Source organism: Myotis daubentonii, chromosome 17 (assembly GCF_963259705.1).
Source record: "Myotis daubentonii chromosome 17, mMyoDau2.1, whole genome shotgun sequence".
Classification (NCBI taxonomy): domain Eukaryota; kingdom Metazoa; phylum Chordata; class Mammalia; order Chiroptera; family Vespertilionidae; genus Myotis; species Myotis daubentonii.
This window is the reverse complement of record NC_081856.1, coordinates 23,203,705-23,225,828: the sequence shown is the minus strand read 5'-3', so window position 1 is coordinate 23,225,828 and position 22,124 is coordinate 23,203,705. Positions and strand designations below refer to the sequence as shown.

The 22,124-nt window shown below is 41.4% G+C and overlaps 1 protein-coding gene and 1 pseudogene across 1 annotated transcript in view; both read left to right on the top strand.

Moving 5' to 3' along the window:
• Positions 1-22,124, top strand: part of RAB2A (RAB2A, member RAS oncogene family) — a 71,166-nt gene that overhangs the window by 17,438 nt on the left and 31,604 nt on the right. The window contains exons 2-5 of the mRNA XM_059673116.1: positions 11,045-11,116; positions 13,350-13,417; positions 21,364-21,446; positions 21,876-21,968. Of these exons, the coding sequence (XP_059529099.1) occupies positions 11,045-11,116; positions 13,350-13,417; positions 21,364-21,446; positions 21,876-21,968 (316 nt within the window). The remainder of the gene's footprint in view (positions 1-11,044; positions 11,117-13,349; positions 13,418-21,363; positions 21,447-21,875; positions 21,969-22,124) is intronic.
• LOC132220162 (large ribosomal subunit protein eL29-like) lies at positions 15,890-18,097 on the top strand (annotated as a pseudogene).

Sequence of the window (22,124 nt, the reverse complement as noted above, 5' to 3'; positions counted from 1 at the left end):
CTTAATTAAGCATAAGATTTTATTGGGATGATTAGAAGTCCATAGAATTGATAGGAAGGCAGTATTATCAAGCTTGAAAATGGCAAAACCAAGGAAGGCACAAGGCACAGCCAAATTTCTGCTGTCAGTACAGCCTTCTGAAGAAGATGCTGGGCACATGCCAGTATCTCTCACCTCCACTGTCGCTACCATGGAGTCTCTGATCCTGGAGCACTTCTTCAAGAATCTAGATTATGGACATTAGCATCTGATTGGCTCATCCTATGTCACACGTCTATGCCCTAGCTGCCAGGGAGTTCAAAGAAGGGTTCTGTGATGCTAGGTTGCCAAAACCCACAAACGTCCAGGACATTTTTGATAAATATTATACACAGTTCTGTGGTATGCATTCTTGTGCATTTGTGTAACAAATTTGTGGGTCAAATAGGATATACATTTTACATTTTGATAAATACTGCCAAATCACTTTCCATTAAACATAAATATTTAATTTTGAGCTTGCTATATATTTCATGTACTTAAATTCAGCAGGCTACTCTCAACATTGTATTGACTGATGCTTCGTCTACTAGTATGTTTGGGAGTTTAACAGTTTGACTTAGTTACTGTTAACATGTACTGGTACTTCTTGGGCTCTTATTAGTTTAATCTGGCAACTGCATAAAATAGTTCTTTTTGCTTACAGCCTTAACTTTGATCCCATTTCTATCATAACATACTACTTAGACATCATGTACAGTAAAATTTTTTCACAATTATTATAATGTACATTCAAGCTCCTTCTTTCCGTAGCATTCTGAAAAAATATTCTCTTCAAGCTACTTAATTCAAATATATTTCTGAGATGTGCACTTCTTAATTGGCATCTTTGCTTTTGAAAAAAAACTTGGAAATTCTCAGATTAGTGTACATTTAATATACCTGTTATTAATTAACTGGATCATTGTTTGGGATAAAGTCAGTATCAAAGAAATAGTATTAATTTTTTAAAACTTCATTAAATTTCTGCCTTGTTCGGGTCATTTAGCTTCTGAATATTTTCTCCTCCTTCTTAATATTGCTACTAATACCTGGGAAATGTGATAACATTCTTTTTAGTTAAGAGAGCTATTGGATGCAAATAGTAATATTTATCTAAGAGGAACAAATTCAGGAGATTGGGTGGTGTAATGGAATATATGATTTAGAATCAAAACACCCAATTTTGATTTTCAATTCTGCCTCTTATTTTATTAACTTGAGACATAACACTTGCCTGAGTTCATCTTTAAAATAAGGTAGTTATGCCAACGTTACTGATTTCATTGACTTACTGTTATGGTGAGATAAGATTGTGGTAGAAGAGGGAGCGTATTTTCACCTTCTTATTGTCAAAGGCCATGCAGATATTTTACTAGTAAATAACACAAGTACATTAGTATAAACTTGGTTTATAGGGCTTCATAGATACAATAAAAAGAAATGTCCACATTGAAGTGGTTCTTTGAATATTTGGCAGATAGCATGTAGTCCAGCTATTTTAAACTGGGTAATTGCCAAAGATAGTAAGTCGAAACGAAAATCATGTTTTAAACTTAATCTGTACTATGGTGAAATATATCTCCAGCATTTTCAGTTATTTAGCTGTTACACTTAGCATGTAATAGCTTCAGATTGGTTGTAGTTGGAAAACTAAACTGAAAAGGATTGGACAGTGAAACTACTAGCATTTTATTTATCATTTATTATTATTTTTTTCACTGTGAAGAAACTACTAGCATTTTAGTTGGATGTGTCTAGGGTAGTGGTCCTCAAACTTGACTGTACATCAGAATCACCTGGAGAGCTTGGTAAACCACAGTTTGTGATTTAGTAAGTCTGGGATGGTGCTAATTGCATTCTAACAAGTTTCCAGATAATGCTGATACTCCTGGGTAGGTGTTTTAGGGACACCATATAGTTTATATCTTCCAAGCTGATCCATACTTTATCAGAACAAGAGGAATAACTGAGCCTGCCCCTAGTAAACCAGGATAATATAAGGTCATCCTAATTTTACCTAATGGAAAAATCGTTTTACAAAGAGGTTTATGTAATAGAATTGTCACCTGGTGGATGACTCATGTTACCCAAGTTGTATTTATTATGTTAAATTGCCAACAGATGATTCAGTCAGATTTCTCCCTTGATTCCTGTCCTTATAAATGTTAGTTAAAAGATAATAGAAGTATTCTAGATTCTTTAGCTAATTTATTTTGCCATGAATACTAGCAAAATTATTGTAGATGGGTTCTTTCATTAGATGTGTGGCTGGATTAGATACTAGAAAGTAATTTCCAAGTTTGTTTGTTTTTGTTAATCCTCGCCCAAAGATTTTTTTCCATTGATTTTTTTTTTTTTTTTTTTTAGAGAGAGAGAGTGAAAGGAAGGGAGAGAGAAAAACATCTAAGTGAGAGAGATACATCGATTGTTTGCCTCCTGCATGCACCTAGACCAGGCGAGGATTGAGCCTGCAACAGAGGTATATACCCTTGACCAGAATGGAACCCACGACCCTTCAGTCTGTGGGCAAACCTCTAACCACTTAGCAAAACTGACCAGGGCCCAAGTTTGTTTTTTATAAGCCCCAATGATAGATACATATTATGTTGCAACCCAATGTTCATATATGTTCTAAAACAAAAGTTTCCAAACAGTACTATCCTAATCTTGTATAGTACTAGTATATACAGTCTAATATTTATTACCAGAGGCCTGGTGCACGAAATTCGTGCATGGGGGGGGGAGTCCCCTCACCCCTCACCGTCTCCAATCCAGGACCCCTCGAGGGATGTCCGACAGCCTCTTGCAATCTGGAACCGCTGGCTCCTAACTGCTCACCTGTCTGCCTGTCTGGCTCCTAACTGCTCCCCTGCTAGCCTGATCTCCCCTAATCACCTCTGCCTTGCTCTGCACCCGGGACCCAGGATTACCTCCTCCGGCCGGTTGTAGGCACCCAGGACCCACGTTTCCCTCCCTCTAGCCAGCCACAGGCACACAGGACCCAGACCAGCTTCGCCCAGGCTGCAGCCGCGGGCGCTGGCGCCCAGGACCATGGGGTGGTGGCTTGTCCTCTCCTGGGCCGCAGCCCCAGCCACTGGCGCCCAGGCCGCAGGCACAGGTGCAGCCACTGGCGCCTGGGACTGTGGGGCGGGCAGCTTGTCCCTCTCCCTGGCTGCAGGTGCAGACGCAGCCACTGGTGCCTGGGACCATGGGGCATGTGGCTTGGCCCTCTCCCGGGCTGCAGCCTGGCTGGTCCCCGTTCCTCTCTTGCAAGCTCATTTGTGTCTGGCTGGTCCCCATTCCTCTCTCACGAGCTCATTTGTGCCTGACTGGTCCCCATTCTTCTGTCCCCAGTGTTGAGTGTCTGAGCCATTACAACATTATGGCATGAGGGTGTGATGACCATTTGCATATTAGCTCTTTATTATATAGGATATATAGGATTTTGTCCTAGTCATTTTTTAATGCTAGTTGTGACCTAAATGGTTATAGTCTACTGTTTAAAAATCACTGCACAGCCAGGCCGGTATGGTTTAGGTTGAGCGTCGACTCAGGAACAAAGAGGTCACTGGTTTGATTTCCAGTCAGGACACATGCCAGGTTTGTGGGCTCAATCCCCAGGGAGGGTCGTGTAGGAGACAGCTGATAGATCAGGGGTCCTCAAACTTTTTAAACGGGGCCAGTTCACTATCCCTCAGACCGTTGGAGGGCCAGACTATAGTTTTAAAAAAAAAACTATGAACAAATTCCTATGCACACTGCACATAATCTTATTTTGAAGTAAAAAAACAAAACGGGAACAAATACAATATTTGTATTTGCATGTGGCCCGCAGGCCGTAGTTTGAGGACCCCTGTGATAGATGATGTTTCTTTCTCATCGATGTTTCTATCTCACTATCCCTCTCCCTTCTTCTCTCTTGAAAAATCATAAAAACATTTTTAAAATCACTGCGCAAAGGACCTCTGATTTCAACAAACTGTGACATTCTAAGATTCTGAAAGGTAGGTAGTTATACTTGGCTTTTCTCTACTCTGATTCTTCTCAAACATTCTAGCCATTCTCCACCATTACAATAAACTAATAGGAGAAGATCTCAGGAGTTGGGAAAGAAAGGAAAATGATGCTATTTTTACCACATTCTGCTACCTGTCTTGCTATTAGCTTTAATAGTCTGTCATTTATTCCCTATGAAAATTGGCATGTGCTCCATTTTATTTTCTAATTTTTAAAAGTTTAAATTGCATCTAGCTTTGTATTTGTGAAAAAATTGCACTAAAAAAAGGCAAATGAGGTCTTTGCTAAGAAAATCTAAGCTCAGCTTATATTCAGAAACCTTCAACTTCACCAAAATAAATTTGACTTATCTTAATAAAGGATGTGTTAATCATACTAGTTGTATCAGTCAGTGTCCAGCTAGGAGACAGAAACCACCCAGGAGTTTGAACAGGGAAAGTCTAATGTAAAGAATCATTAACTATAATGTGGAATTAGAGTAATGAAAAATTGATTAAGAAGTAAAGAGAACACTAAAGAATACACTAACAGCAGATAGAGGGCATAGCTACAGCCCGTAAGACTGAGGGAGAGCATGGAAGGAAGGAACAAATCTGGCATCCAGACCTCCTTGGAGGGGCATGGTTGAGGCCCACTGGATGGCAGCGAATTTCACTGAGAGGCCAAAAATACTACATGGAAAATTCTGGAGAGAATTCAGTAAACAATTCATAAATTTTAAATTGTATGCAGATCTGAGTAGTGTGATGATATCTCATGCTGTCCCACTGTATCCTGCCCAGACATGAATCCCTTTGTCCAGTGTCTCCACATTGTAGACGCTTGCCGCCAATTTGTCCCTCAGTAGCCATCTGGATTATCAGATCAGCTGTGGTGGTATTGCAGTGCTTGTGTTCAGGTCACCTTATTTTACTTACTAATGGCCCCAAAGCGCGAGTAGTGATGCTGACAATTCGGATATGCCACAAAGAAGCCATAAAGTGTTTTCTTTAAGTGAAATGTGAGCATTCTGGACTTAATACGGAAAAAAAAAGAAATCATATTCTGAGGTTGCTAAGATCTATGGTAAGAACAAATCTATCTGTGAAATTGTGAAATGTGAAAGTCATGCTAGTTTTGCTCTGCCTCAAACTGTGTTAAGTTATAGGTACAGTTCATAAGTGCTTAGTTAATGTAGAAAAGGCATTAAGTTTGTGGACGGAAGATATGAACAGAAAATGCGTTCCTATTGACAGCAGTGTGTTGCACCAGAAAGCATTGTGCCTTTAGGAAGATTTCAGCAAGGTATCGTCTGAAATGAGTGATCACGTTCAGATAACCTTTATTCCAGTATGTTGTTACAATGTTTCTATTTATTATTTATTGTTAATTTCTTACTGTGCCTAATTTATAAATTAAACTTTATCATAGGTATGTACATATAGGAAAAATCATAGTATAAATGGGGTTTAGTACTATTTGCAGTTTCAGGCATTCACTGAGGGTCTTAGTATACTCCCAGATAAGGGAGACTGCTGTGCAAAAAGGTGAATATTACTGCTTTTAAAGAAGGAAGATAGATGTATGAACTGACAAAGTATAATATGATACGTGCTTAATAAAGTATATATAGAATATTCTGGCCTTGGCATGGGATAAAGTGTTAGCCTGCCTTTAGGCATTGGGGAACAAAAGAGAAGCAGATACAGTATCTCCTTTATTCTCCACATGCTAGCTCTTGTATTCCTTACAATACTGTTATGAATAAGGTAGGTGGTAGTATGATAACCATCCTATCTAATAAAAGAGAAACATGGTAATTAGCATACAACCGCTACCCTTCCCATTGGCTAATCAGGGCGATATGCAAATTAACTGCCAGCCAAGATGTTGGCCGGCAGCCAGGCAGCTTGAAACTAACATGAGGCTTGCTTGCTTCAGTGACTGGAGGAAACCAACGTTCCCCGCCTGCCTTGCCGGCCTCTGAGCCTGCAGTTTGAAACATTGTAATAAATATAGAAGCTAAACAAAACCCCAGAAACCTGCTTTCAGCGAGCCAGGATCTCAGAGCTGGAGTTATACATTGTTTCGATTATAGAACCCAAACAAACCAGATACCTGCTTTCAGCAGCAGAGGTGGAGCCAGAGCTAAAGCTGGCCCAGAATAAAAAAAAGAAAAAGAAAAAAAGGAGCATTTGGGAGCTTCAGTCACCTGCGAGCCTGAAAACAGCCCTCAACCCCTCACCCAGACTGGCCAGGCACCCCAGTGGGGACCCCCACCCTGAAGCGTGTGTGACCAGCTGCAAACAGCCATCATCCCCTCACCCAGGCTGGCCAGGCACCCCAGTGGGGACCCCCACCCTGAAGGGGGTGTGACCAGCTGCAGACAGCCATCATCCCCTCACTCAGGCTGGCCAGGCACTCCAGTGGGGACCCCCACCCTGGTCCAGGACACCCTTCAGGCTAAACCAGCCAGCCCCACCCATGCACCAGGCCTCTATCCTATATAGTAAAAGGGTAATATGCCTCCCAGCACCGGGATCAGCGGAGCCGCGAGGCCTCCCGGCACTGGGATCAGTGTGACAGGGGGCAGCCCCCAAACCCCCTGATCGTCCTGCGGCTCTGTGTGTGACAGGGGGCAGGGCCACAACCTCCCTATCCGCCCTGCTCTGTTCCTGACAGGGGAAGGTGCCCCAACCTCCTGATCAGCCCTGCTCTGTGCCTGATACGGGGGAGCTCCCCAACCCCCTGATCGCCGTGCGGCTCTGTGTGTGACGGTGCAGCGCTCCAACCCGCTGATCGGCCCTGCTCTGCGTGTGACAGGGTGCGGCGCCCCCAACCCCCCACCCCACGGGCCCTGCTCTGTGTGTGACAGGGTAGAGCCATAACCTCCCCATCGGCCCTGCCCTGAGTGTGACAGTGGCGGCGCCCCAACCCCCTGATCGGCCCTGCTCTGTGGGTGACAGGGGGCGGTGCCCCAACTCCCCTATCAGCCCTACTCTGTGAGTGACAGGGGGGAGCTCCTCAACCCCCTGATGGGCCCTGCTCTGTGCGTGACAGGGGGGAGCTTCCCAACCCCCTGATCGACCCTGCTCTGTGCGTGACAGGGTAAGGAGCCCCAACCCCCTGATGGGCCCTGCTCTGTGCATGACAGGGGGTGGCGCCTCAACCTCCCCATCGACCCTGCCTTGAGTGTGACAGGGGGCGGTGCCCCAAACCCCCAATTGGCCCTACCCTGAGCGTGACTGAGGGTGGCATTGCAACCTCCCAATCCGCCCTGCTCTGTGAATGACAGGGGGCGGCGCCCCAACTTCCCAATCGGCCCTGCTCTGAGCCCGACCAGGGGCTACACCTAGGGATTGGGCCTGCCCTCTGCCACCCAGGAGCAGGCCTAAGCAAGCAGGGCGTTATCTCCTGAGGAGTCCCAGACTGCGAGAGGGCACAGGCCAGGCTGAGGGACCCCTCCTTCCCCCCACCGAGTGCACAAATTTTTGTGCACCGAGCCTCTAATCTATATAATAAAAGCCTAAGCGACCATTACGGCAGAATGACCGGTTGCTATGATGCGCACCGGAGCTGCCCCCTGGTGGTCAGTGCGCTCCCACAGGGGGAGCCTGGTCAGCCAGAAGCCGGGCTCACTGCTGGTGAGCGCAGCGGGCAGTGGCAGGAGCCTCTCCCGCCTCCGCGGCAGCGCTAAGGAGCAGCAAAAAGGCGGGCGATAAGGAGCAAGGGGTCCCGGATTGTGAGAGGGTGCAGGCCAGGCTGAGGGGACACCCCCAACCCCAGTGCATGAATTTTGTGCACTGGGCCTCTAGTTACATAAATAAACAGACAAGGCCTAGAGACCCGAAACAACTTTTTCTACCAGTATCATACACAGGATTCAAATTTAATCCAGTATATTTGTTATCTGTTAAATTGGTGTTGTACTTGAAATGCAGAAAGCTACAATAGTAAAAGTTGACCAAATGTAAAGCACAGGACTAGGTATTACTATGAGGGATTTAAAAAGTGGCTCCAGCTGGTGTGGCTCAGTGGTTGAACATCTACCTATAAACCAGGAGGTCACAGTTAGATTCCTGGCCAGGGCACATGCCTGGGTTGTGGGCTCAATCCCCAGTAGGTGGCATGCAGGAGGTAGCTGATGTTTCTCTTTCTCCCTCTCTCTTCCTCTCTCTAAAATCAATAAAAACATATTTTAAACAAAAATAAAGCACTGGAAGGGCAGAAGATTGGGTGTTGTGGATGAGGCTGAAAGATGACATCACAAAAAGAAACAAACAGTTCAAGGGAAAAGGAGAGGTTAAAGCTTAGGTAAGGCCCTCTACCCAAAGGATTGGGCTACACAGTGACTTCCTTCAAAGAGTATATATGTGATATATAGAAAGGGAAGGGAAAAAAGTTATTTTGTGGTAGAGAAACTTGGCAAGCTACCTCAGCCAGGTGATCAAGGTTAACATCAGTAGTAATCAGTCAGTTGATAGTATGTACCCTTATTTTGATGTGATAAAAATTATATGCTGTGATCTTCCTCCCAAACACCCATAATTACAGTTAATCATGGGAGAAAAAAATCAGACAAAACCCAATTAAGGGACATTCTACAATATACCTGACCAATACTCCTTAAAACTGTTAAGGTCATCAGAAACAAAGAAAGTGAGAAACTATCACAGCCAAGAGGAACCTAAGGACACATGACATTCAAATGTAATATGGTATCCTGGTTGGGATCATGGCAGAAAAGGGGCATTAGGTAAAAACAAAGAGGTTTCCTAAAGAATGCAGGCTAAGTAATGAACTATTCAAGTTAAGGCTTCTCCACTCACTGCTGTGTCTATAGGTGCTCAGCAAATAGTAAAAAGAGAACTCATTAAAAATGTTAAAAACTCTAAGTGATAGAACCATCAGATCTAAATGGTAGAGTTAGAAAGGAATATCTATCATCATTTTCTGGCTCAATTCTCAGCACATTTAGTACAAATCAAATTGGTAATCTCTCTCAGGCAGCTATCTTCCTGAGGTAGTGGGGAAAATTCAGAATTAGCTACATGTGCAAATTTACTCTTTTTTAAAATTTTGTGTAAGAGTTTATTTAGGCCAAACTGATGACAATGTCCAGGAAGCAAGATCTCAAATGTTTTTCTCTCCTTTTTTAATAGACAGCTAAGACAATTTTTGTAGTAAGATAGGAAGGAAAGAAAGAGACTTTATAACACTTGCTTTGTATCCATATGTGCTGGAGATACATTCTTGAATGTGGCCTCTATCTTAATGGAGCTTGTGTTCTGTTGGTGGTCACATTCTGTTGTGGCAGAGCCAATCATTCAGCATAATTAAGTGCCTTATCTCTCATAAGACAGCAAGTGACAAGATGTTCATTGTCCTTCTCTCATGAGTTTATAATCTAGAAGACATTGAACAACTTAGTTTAAGTGTCACTTCCTCAGAAAGACCTCTATCCCTTCAGTCTAAATTAAATCTCTTCTGTTACTCGCCCTAATAACACTTTATTCTCTCCTTTCAAATGGTGATTATTATAATTATTTCAAATTACAATTCATACAAATTATTTGGGCATTCATCCTGTTTAATTTCTCTACCTGTATTAGACTCTAAGGATGGAAGCATAACAGTTTTCCACACAATTATATTTTCAAGTCCCTGGTGCAGTGCATAGTTAGCATTCAACAAAGACTTTTTGAGTGAATGAATGAATGAATGAATGGAAATGAATGAATGATGACTGCCTTTAGTGTTTTGTAGAAGTGCAGGATGCTATCAAGTAAGCAGACTTGGTCTAATGTGAGGATAAGTGCCTGGAAATGAATAGGAAGATGGTGGGTGGTATTGATGTTCAATATATAATTCTGATTAGAAGGCAAGTAGGACGAATATAGAAAATAGGTCTTCAATTTAGGAATGTAGGAGTTATTTATAACCTTAATGCGGTGAAATTTGGAGGTAGAGTGAAGGAATGCAATTCAGATTAGAGTTCATCCTGAAATGAATTAGAAGATACAAGAGCTTTTTCCAGAAAAGTTGATCCAAACACTGCTAGCTTATTTATTTACTAGAGGCCCAGTGCACGAATTTGTGCATGGGTGGGGTCCCTTGGGGTGGCCTGTGGGGATTGGGCCCTAGCTTGCTCCCCCAGCCTCGCCGCCCCCTAACCCCACCTGGCACCCCACTGTGGCCTGGCGCCACCCGCTCACCTGCTCCACCATCCTGCCGTGATCCCGCTCTCTCAGCTGCCTCCACCTGCTGCCTGCACCATGTCGCTGACGCCCACCATGTTCTACGCTGCCCCCTGGTGGTCAGTGCACATCATAGCAAGCGGTTGAACTCGCGGTTGAACAATTTGCATATTTAGGATAGAAAAGAAGATAAACTACAAAAAGAGGAAATTTTTTTTAGATATTTTTACTATTACACAAAAAAGGAAACGTGAACACTTAATAGCATGAGTACTGTGGTAGAGGCTACTGGGAGGACCTCAGTTATCTTCTGGGAGTTATTCCCACTTTCATCTTTCATATTGAAATGTTGAATGAATAAGAAAGTATAAAAGGATGTTTTGGATTGGTTAACATCTTCTATCTAAATTCTCAGTCCTCTAATTTCTTTCTTCCTTTCTTTCTTTCTTTTTTAATCCTTACCTGAGGATATTTTTCTGTTGCTTTTTAGAGAGAGTGGGAAGAGAGAGGGAAAGACAAGAGAAATATCGATGTGAGAGAAACACATCGATTGGCTGCCTCCTGCACAAGGCCCGACCAGGGTCCAGGCCAGGGAAGAACCTGCAACTGAGGTACTTGCCCTTTATTGAAATCAAACCCGGGACCCATTGGTCTGCAGGCCAACGCTCTATAGCCCTTTACTCTCTTAGGAAATGAGAGCACTGAGAAATCATGGTAGATTGTTCACAGGGCACCAGAAACCCTGGCTGCCTGTTTTCCATGTGCTTTTGTAAAATTTCTTAATTTCTGTGAGTTTGGTGTCTTAATGTTGTTGTTTTTTTAACTTTCAGGTGTTGGTAAATCATGTTTATTGCTGCAGTTTACAGACAAGAGGTTTCAACCAGTGCATGACCTTACTATTGGTAAGTTTTATAAAAAAGATGAGAAGCATTTGAAAGTTTTGGGTAGTGGAAATGGAAGATGCTTTCAATTGGGAACAACTAGGGTCTAATTAAATAGTTATGAGTCAAAAAAAAATCAGTGAAACTCGGTTTGTTGCTGTGCAGAGTTCAGTCTCCATCACTTTTAAAAAATATAATTAATAATGCTAATTTTGTAAAAGTGATTGAAATGCAGAGGACATTAATACTTGTTTTTTAACCTTGATTGTTGAAAGTATTACATATATCCCCCTTTTTCCCCCCATTGACCCCTTCTGGCCTTCTCCTGCCCCCCACCCCAGGCCTTCCCCACACTATTCTCTGTGTACATGGGTTATGCATATATGCATACAAGGTTTTTGGTTAGTCTCTTCCCACCCATCCAAGATATTAATAATATTTTTTATTGTATTTAATGATTAAACAAATGAGAAACAATATAGCATAGGGGTCAGAAGCACCTTAGAGCCCTGGAAACAGCAACTGTACAGTGGTCCTGCAGCAGAGGTGGTCTTAGCCGGTCAGTTTCAGTATCTTCATCCCTCTACCCCAGATGTCAGTCCCAGAGAAGCAGAATCTGCCTGCCTTGCCTGGCCACCCTTGATAACAGTAAAGGGCCTGTTTCTAGTTTGCAGTTGTTTTTTGTCAAATTTAACATTGTGCATTGGATTAAAGACATCTTTTTTTTTTTAAATATATTTTTATTGATTTCAGAGAGAAAGGGAGAGGGAGAGAGGGAGAGAAACATCAGTGATGAGAGAGAATCATTGATTGGCTGCCTCCTGCACCCCCCTACTGGGGATTGAGTCTGCAACCTAGGCATGTGCTCTTGACTGGAATCGAACCCGGAACTCTTCAGTCCATGGGCCGATGCTCTATCCACTGAGCCAAGCTGGCTAGAGTGGATTAAAGAAATCATGAATTCCAAGGAGCAATGCACTTTTTTCTTTTTTTATTGTGGTTAAAAGCCCATTTATGACAATAGATTCATGAAAAGGCTTCAATTTTGTCAAATATCTTAGTGATATATAGTATTTTGTACTTTTGTACATTCCTTTTAAATATATTTCCTAGAACATTTGTACCACTTTTTTCCCTCAACTCCTCTCATTTTTATGTCATTAATGGTAAGCTGATGATGGTTGTGTTGTGTGTCCTCTCCCCTTGTAACATAGGATATATATGAATATATATATATATATATATATATATATATATATATATATATATATATACAAAAATATACAGTGTGTCCCCAAAATATGTATACACACTTTAACATCTGATAACTCAAATTTAAAAATGAAATGTATTTTAATAAACACCACTCTTCTGAAATCATCTCCTTTTTTTCTCCTTACTTTTTGATAATTAAATGAGTACTTTCAAACGTGATGATAAATGCAAGGAGAAAGGCCAAGTAGTAAACTTGTAAGTGTAAAGTTTGTATTCTCTTTCACTTGCAATTTGCCTAAAACCATAATCATAAATTGAAAATGTACACAGAAAAGTTTCATATTTATTACTGGCAAAGATATTTGCCATGGAATAAAGCTTATGACATATTGACTGAAAAGCAAATGCAGAACAGCATTTATATGTTCCCATTTACATAAAACTATGTACTTATTCTGTGCATATATATATTCATGGAGCAGTGTCTGGAAATATGTTTTAACAGTGGTTATCTCTAGTTGATAGCAATTACTGGGAACCAAGTCTATGATGTTGAAATTCTTCTATCCCTTTCAGTGATTTTTATATGACATTAGTCATTTTTAAGAAATGTTAATATTCGTTACTAATAATTGTGGTGTTTTTTAAAATATATTTTTATTGATTTCAGAGAGGAAGAGAGAGAGAGATAGAAACATCAATGATGAGGAAGAATCATTGATTGGCTGCCTCCTGCATGCCCCCTACTGGGGATCGAGCCTGCAACCCCGGCATATGCCCTTGATAGGGATCGAGCCCAGGACCCTTTAGTCCGCAGGCCAACACTCTATTTATTCACTGAGCCAAACCGGCCAGGGCAGCTTAAGCCTTATTAGCACCTCTACCTTACTAAGGATAGGAGCTGTATTTGTAAAAATTCTTCTGTATATCACCTGGCATAGCATGTCCTCCAACTAAATGTCTTTTTTTTTTTTTTATCCTTAAATGTGAAATAGATTCCCACTACATTATGTAACAAATCGTTTTCTACTCTATTCAGGTGTAGAGTTCGGTGCTCGAATGATAACTATTGATGGGAAACAAATAAAACTTCAGATATGGGATACGGTAAGTATAGCAAAAATACATTGTATGACTTCAGGAAAGTTGTTCTATAAAAGTACATTGTGTGTTTATTTTGTTTTCATGTTATTTTATGCCTGTTATGATTTGTTAAACACACACACCCTTACAGCCATGAGATGAAATGTGGTACCAGGAAAGATTAGTTTTTCTTCTTCTTTTTTTTAATCCTCACCTGAGAATATGTTTGTTTATTTTAGAGAGAGGGGAAGATGGGGGGAGGGAGAGGAGAGAGAGAGATAGAGAGAAACATCCACGTTAGAGAGAAACATTGATCAGTTGCCTCCCATACATGCCCTGACTAGGAATCAAACCCTCAACCGTTCAACCCACTAAGCCACACTGGCCAGGGCAAGATTAGTTATGCATTATTTTCAACAGGTGTACCCCAGCTATTAGATGTTGGTGAACATGAATGCTCAGGCTGTGGTCTAAACATAAATACTACAGAAACTATGTTTTTAAGAAAAACAAGCAGCATGTCTGAAATACACATGTAAGGTAAAATATGAATGCCAACACTGTAGAGTCTTGATCTGACAGTGTATTAATTTTACAAGTTTGATTTAGTCCCAACCACTTGAAGCCACCTTGCTTTCAATCCTAATTCTATCATTTACATTTACTGACTGCCTATTACTTCCTATATAATTTTTAAAAACCTTTTTATTGAATTTATTGGAGTGACATTGGTTAATAAAATTATATAGGTTTCATGCCCGGCCAGCGTGGCTCAATGGTTGAGCATTGACCTATGAACCAGGAGGTCACGGTTCGATTCCAGGTCAGGGCATATGCCCAGGTTGAGAGCTCGATTCCCAGTAGTGGGTGTGCAGGAGGCAGCTGATTAATGATTCTCTCTCATTATTGGTGTTTCTGTCTATCCTTCTCCCTTCCTGTCTGAAATTAATAAAAATATATTTTTAAAAATTACATATTTTCAGGTGTGCAATTTTATAATACACCATCTGTATATTGTATTGTTTTTACCATCACGAGTCACATCTCCTTTCATCACCATTTATCTTTCTCTTTACCCTCTTCTAACCTTCCCGAGCCCCCTTTTCCCTCTGGTAATCACCATACTGTTGTCTGTGTCTATGAGTTCTTTTCCCTTTGCTTAATCTCCTTGACCTTTTTCATCTAGCCCCTCTCCTCTGATAGCTGTTAGTCTGTTGTTCTTTGTATCTATGAGTCTGTTTTCTATTTTGCTTGTTAGTTTATTTTGTTCATTAGATTCCACATGTAAGTGAAATCTTAAGGTATTTGTCTTTCTCTGATTGGCTTATTTCACTTAGCATAATACTCTCCAGGTCTATTCATGCTGTCACAAAAGGGAAAGATTTCCCTTTTTTTGGTCCGATTTCATTGTGCAAATGTACCACAGCTTTTTTATCCACTCATTTACTGATGGACACTTGGACTTTTCCAAATCTTGGCTATTGTAAATAACGCTGCAATGAACATAAGGGTGCATATATTCTTTCGAATTAATATATTGGGTTTCTTCCGGTATATTCACAGAAGTGGAATCGCTGGGTCATAAGGCAGTTCCAGTTTTAATTTTTTGAGGTAACTCCATACTGCACCAATCTGCATTCCCACCAACAGTGCACAAAGGTTTCCTTTTCTCCACATCCTCGCCAACATTTGTTTGTTGATTTTTTGATGATAGTCATTCTGTGATGTGATATCTCATTGTGGTTTTAATTTGCAACTCTGATGATTAGTGACATTGAGCATCTTTTCATATGTCCGATGATTAGTGACATTGAGCATCTTTTCATATGTCCATTGGCCATCTATTGGTCCTCTTTGTAGAAGTGTCTATTCAGGTCCTTTGCCCATTTTTTAATTGGATTGTTTACCTTCCTGGTGTTGAGTTTTATAAGTTCTTTATACATTTTGGATATTGGTTGGCAAATATATTCTCCCATTCAGTGGGTTTTCATTTGTTGATGGTTTCCTTTGCTGTGCAAAAACTTTTTAGATAGATGTAGTTCTATTTGTTTATTTTTTCTCTTGTTTCCCTTGCCTAAGGCTAAGTATCAGAAAAATTAAGTGGTAGTTTTCTTTCCTGTGTCTAAAAGGGTGGTGCCTTTGAAGACATCATGACCCCGCTCCCCCAAAGAATTCCAGGGCTTTCACCTGGAGGGTGCTAGGACCCAGTGGCTTGTTCCAGAACTTAAGGAATGTTTAAAAAAACTTCTTTTAAAAGTTGTTTTCTGAATGTCTGCCTTATAGATTTTTCTCTTATTGTCATTGGTTTTCTTCCTTTCATACCTGATTTCCAAAACTCTTTACTGTACGTTATCTGACAAATATTAAGGTTGGTTCCACACTTAGTTTATATCTGAGTGAAACAATTTCCCATATTGTTGTTTTGTAGTTTCTTTATACCCTGGATAGGAAGCTACACTTTAAGTAAGAATAAAAAAAAAAAAAAAAAAAAAGAATCATGTCTATTCCTGGCCCAAGACATTTACAAAATTATTCTAGAATCCTTCAGGGAAAATTTTGCTAAATCTTATGGTTAATTGTGCCAGCTTTAAAGAAATGATTCCCCCTCCCCCCCAATGACTAAGTCTCAATATCTTAATATATTTGTCATCCATTGTGTATTCATTTCCAGTTTCAAAAATAAAAGTAAGGCGTTTTCCTTGAAAATATCCACATCTGCCATCTATGCTTTCTTTTGAAAATAGTAAGTCCAGCTACCAGCAGATACCTCTGGAGGCCTTGCTGGCAGCAGATCACCGCCTCCCTTAAAGCACTCTTCCTTGGCCCTGTGTCACTTTTTATCTTTTATCAGAAGTCAGCTGTGTGATACTCTTTGTCTCTGTTACAGTAAGTCAGTGACGGAACATAAGTTGCACCCAGTTCCTGTTCATTGACCCGTGACAGAGGGGCTTAAGTCTTAGTCTCACTAGTAGACCCTCATCTAGCCTTTATCCACTCGTTTTTCTATTCTTACTCATCATTTGCTTTTTGTCAGTTTGTCATTCACCTTCCAAATAAATTTTATTCTCACCCAAAATTTGTAATATGGATGTTTTACATCTGTATATCTACTCAATTTCCCTAGAAATATTTTTATTTTATATTTACAAATATGTTACATCATGTAAAAGTTAGTGAAACTATGTAAAAAAAATCATGTGAAATGTACATGCTAAAAATACCTTTTCAGAAAATCACAGACATTTTTTTCAGTCCTTTATAAAATATGTCAGTTTATACCCAGCTCCTCACCCCGAAAAATGAGTATTTTTGTGTATCAATGAAGCAGTAAGAATGGATGACCAGAATTCGGTGGGGCTAGGCGAAGGGCCTGGAACCAAGCACTGGGAACAATCCTGCCTCTGTCACTCCTGTCTGCTCCCATCCCCCCATCTCCCAGAATTGAGAGGCTTTGGGAGGCCCAACTATTTTGCCTCCTTCTCCAGCTGTTCATCAACTTTTTCTTGATGTTTCTATCTCTCTCTGAAATCAATAAAAATATTTTAAAAAATAACATCTCGGCCTCTCCCTCCAGGGAGCATGCTTTTCCCTTCCCTTCCTTTCCTTTTCCCTTCCCCCTTCCTCTCCGGGGCGGGGGGGGGGGGGGGGGGATAATATCTCTAGTGGGCTTCAGTGTCAATATGACCAAGTCCAAGAACCACACCAAAAGAAAATGGCACAGAAATGGTATCAAGAAACCCTGACCACAAAGATAATCTCTTACGAGTGTAGACCCCAAGTTCCTAAGGAACAAGTACAATAAGAAGGGCCTGAAGAAGATGCAGGCTAACAACACCAAGGCCATGAGTGCACCTGCCAAGGTTATCAAGGCCCTCATAAAGCCCAAAGAGGTCAAGCCCAAGATCCCAGCAGCTGCAAACTCAGCCAGCTTACCTGCATTGCTCACCCTAAGCTTGGAAAATGTGCTTATGCCCGCGTTGCCAAGGGTCTCAGGTTCTGCCAGCCAAAGTCCAAGGACAAGGCTCAAACCAAGCGCCAGGCTGCTGCTGCAGCATAGGCTCTAGCTCAGACTCCCAAAGGTACCCAGGCCCCCACGAAGGCTCCACAATAGAGGCCTTTGTCTGTCAATGTGAGGTCAGAAGGACTGTTGTGACTCCTGGGCTGCTGTCTGCATGGAGTTGGTTTCCCCCTGTGTACATTTATTGTGCAAATAAATCTAAGGCAGAGGGAAAAAATCTCTATTTCCTAAGTTGGTATTCTTTTTCATTTAAAACACTATAGGTCAATCACAGTTTGGACAAGTTTATGTAAGTGTTTTTTTAAAACTAGATTACTTAACCATTGGGCTAGCTTTATGCAGTTAGCTGTTGCTTGTTTATAGTTGGACTAGAGGCCTGGTGCACAAATTTTGTACACTTGGTGGGGGGAGGGGGGGCGCTCAGCCTGGCCTGCGCCCTCTCGTACTCTGGGACCCCTCACTTCTTACCGCCTGGCTGTAGTGGAGGCGGGAGAGGCTCCCGCCACCACCACTGCGCTCACCAGCCGTGAGCCCGGCTTCTGGCTGAGCAGTGCTCCCCCTGTGGGAGTGCACTAACCACCAGGGGGAAGCTCCTGCATTGAGCATCTGCCCCCTGGTGGTCAGTGCGCGTAATAGTGACCGGTCGTTCCACTATTTGGTCGACTTGCATATTAGGGTTTTATTATATAGGACTAGAGGCCCGGTGCACAAAAATTTGTGCACTCAGGGTGGGGAGAGGAGGTCCCTCATCCCGGCCTGTGCCCTCTCGCAGTCTGGGACCCCTCGGGAGATAACGACCTGCTGGCTTAGGCCTGCTCCCAGGTGGCAGAGGGCAGGCCCAATCCCTAGGTGCAGCCCCTGGTTGGGCTCAGAGCAGGGCCGATTGGGGGGTTGGGGCACTGCCCCCTGTCACACTCAAGGCAGGGTCGATAGGGAGGTTGCAGCGCCACCCCCTGTCATGCACAGAGCAGGGCCCATCAGGGGGGTTGGGGCTCCGTACCCTGTCACACACAGAGCAGGGTCGATCAGGGGGTTGGGGAGCTCCCCCCTGTCACACACAGAGCAGGGCCGATCAGAGGGTTGGGGCTCCGCACCCTGTCACACCCAGAGCCCGCAGGGCGGTCAGGGGTTTGGTCGCTGTCCCCTGTCACACTGATCCCGGTGCTGGGAGGCCTCGCTGCTCCGCTGATCCAGGGGCCAGGACACCTATCAGCTCCGCTGATCCCGGGCCAGGAGGCCTCGTGGCTCCGCTGATCCCAGGGTCCTGAGGCCTCTCGGCTCTGCTGATCCCAGGGTCCTGAGGCCTCTCAGCTCCGCTGATCGCGGGGCTGGGTCGTCTCTCGGCTCAGCTGATCCGGGGGCCCGGAGGCCTCTCGGCTCCGCTGATCCCGGGGTCCTGAGGCCTCTCTGCCCTGCCGCTTCAGGGCTGTTTGGCTTCACTCTGCTTGGAGCCTGAGTATGCAAATTAACCGCCATCTTTTAGCTTCTATAATTGAAACATTGTATCTTTTGGAGTTGTTGCTTCAGGAGCTCAGAGCCCCCGCAGCTGCAGATGGGGAACCTTGGCTTCCTCCATCGCTGGGGCAACCAAGCCTCCTGTTCTCAGCTGCCTGGCTGCCGGCCGCCATCTTGGCTGAAAGTTAATTTGCATATCTCGCTGATTAGCCAATGGGAAGGGTATCGGTCGTACGCCAATTACCATGTTTCTCTTTTATTAGTGTAGATAAGCCATAGTAAAACATTTACTTGAGCAAAATCTTTTTTGGCTACTAGTGCCATTAACTAGGCCAGAGTGTAGGGTATTTTCCTACAAGTCAGCTCTCAAGAATTTGGAAACTATCCTGAATACTGGTCTTTGATTATTATGTAATCAGAGATTTTTAAGATACATTTGACATTCATAGTCCTCACTTGGAATGTGTGGGGGGTTTTAATTGCATTTTGTTTGATTTTTATAATGGTGGGCAAAGTCCTGATTCAGTGGATTCAGTATAAGGTGTGTATATGTTATTCCCATATTGCAACATGTTTGTTTCTGGTAAAATAATTAGGGAGGAATGGGAATAGTATATGGATATGTGCTTTTCTCCTTTTCCTGAACTATTTTCCCTTTTATTATTTCTTATCTGGGCTGTAAACATGGAAGTTTTAGATCTGTAGTGGTGTTCCTCTAGTAGTATATTTATTTTAACTCGTCCCACCGAATGTTCCAGCAAGATTGTTTTAAAGGACTTTCACCTTACTCAGTGTTTAGGTGTGGCAGATACTAGAACTCTAAAACTGATTTTTATTTTAAACTAATAGAACGTTTATCTTTTTTTGTGTTATTTACCACAGACTTGGGTACATATTATTCACGGTGAAATGAATCTCTTAAAAATCTAGTCCTTAGTTTTTCCATACTAAACAATTAAAGGAGAAATTCCCATAATGCTTGCAATTTTGAACTTGAATTTGAAACTTGAATTTGAAAGGTCTTTTTTGAAAGATACATCCCAATAAATTATATTAACATAATTGTAATTAATTTCATGCTTCCATCTAGTAACAGCTAGTGTTTTTACCTCAATCTATGTGAAATGAGTTGGCTATTTTTACAGCCCTTTTATATGTGGCTTTCTCAGTATCTAATTTAGCATGACATTATTCTAAGTGCCAGAATTGCACATGAGGGTCTAATCTTTAGTTTACACATAGAAGTTATTTTACTGAATCTTAGCATGCTATGATTTACTGGCATGTATATTTATTTAGGTGGGATGCACTATGACACCAGGATTCATTCTTTCACTCAACAGGCTTTGTCTAAATGTTGTTGTGTGCCAGATCCGGGCTGGGCACTGGGTGTGGGGGCATGGGAAGGAGGGAGTGTGGTGGGAGGACCAAAAAGAACAGGAATTATAAAGTATTGAGTGTTAGAACAGGGCAGAACTTGAGCTGTCTGTGTGCTTACTGAGAGTAAGAAGGGCTTAATATTCGCCTTAGAACATCAGAATTCAGAACATGCAAACATAAATATGTTTCAAGAAGTTAGTAGGTTTTGAATACAAAAATTCTGAAAACTGGCTTTATGGTTACTTAATTTACATACTTTTTCTCAAAGGTAGAAAAAGTATTTTTAATAAGAACTGTCTCAATTTTAATCTTAAAGGAAATAGGCATATCCCTTACCATCCTTTCTTGAAAAACAGAACATTAGTGCCAACAGTAAAAGAGAAATTAACTAATTTTGCATAATCTCTGAAGTCTGTTTTCACAAGTGGATATAAAGATGACTTTTACATCCTGTTGCCTTTTGACAGCATTATATATCAAATACAGAGAAAATTGATTAAGTGTGGAGAAAAATTATATAAATTAAATTCAGAACCATTTTCTGTTTTTCATAATAAAATGATTGCTCAAAGAATTCCATCTGATGACTGTTGAAAGCTCACTGCAGTTTGTGATATAACTGATAAAATCTGCATCCTTGGCCTTCCAACAACCTTTATACCAGCAGATGGTGGGCGTAAAGATGTCATTCATCATTTATTTACAATGGACTTTATTTATTCTAGTGTCAACAGCTGCCCCAGGGAGTGGGTTATTGAATTCAAATGTGAGGCTCTGGGTTATTTGCTTCCTTTCAAATTTGTCTTCAGAGCTTAGTTGCTAGGAGTCCATTCTGTGCTCTAATAATGATTCATGTATTGTGAAGCCATTCAGTAAATTGGGTTGTCAGGGATTGCCAAAGAGGTCTTGGGGGTAGGGAGGTTGCATGTGCATCTGGTTGTCTGGTTGACTTGAGCAATAGTAGTAGTATGTGACTTTTTCCTAAGATTGGTGAAGTTAGGTCCCTTCTTTCCTTTATGCGCTCATTCCCTACCTGCCCATATTCTACATATGAATAATAAGGAAATGAAGAGGACAATTTATTAAAGGAAACTCTCAACCTTTTCTTTCCTCACAGGCAGGGCAAGAGTCCTTTCGTTCCATCACAAGGTCATATTACAGAGGTGCAGCGGGGGCTTTACTAGTATATGACATTACAAGGTGAGAACTTAGAAATTTTTCAGTTCAGTGGTCAATGCAAAGAATTTTTCTAAATAAATGTCGTTATAGTAATAAAAGTATAGCATTGCCTTTAAGCCCTGGCTATTTGCCTTTAAACTTGTATGTCTTAATTGAAATATAAATTTACTACAGAAATTTGTAACTAAATTATTTTCTTATATAAAAAAGTACCCCCAGATTGATCAATTTGGTAATATTATTTATATATTGAAATTTAATAAAGTGCTACTATACTTAATTTCTAAACGGAACTGTAATCACTGGATTTTAAATCCAAATATGTATTTGAAATCTGTTGTCATTACATAAGTGGATGTGGCTAAAAATAATTATCCTTAATAAGTGTTCATTGTACACTGCGAGGGGAAATCCTTTGACAATAGTAATAAAATTATCATTTATATTTAGGAGAGATACATTCAACCACTTGACAACCTGGTTAGAAGATGCCCGCCAGCATTCCAATTCCAACATGGTCATTATGCTTATTGGAAATAAAAGGTAAAGGGAATAATTTAAAGCTCTTTTGTATTAATTATGAAGACTGGATAGTTGTTTATGTGATCACTGTTGAAGTGCTTATCATGTAAGTCAGTGGTTTCTTAAATTATAAAATTTTGAAAATCCTAAGATGTTTTCTTTTAATTAAAATGAGGT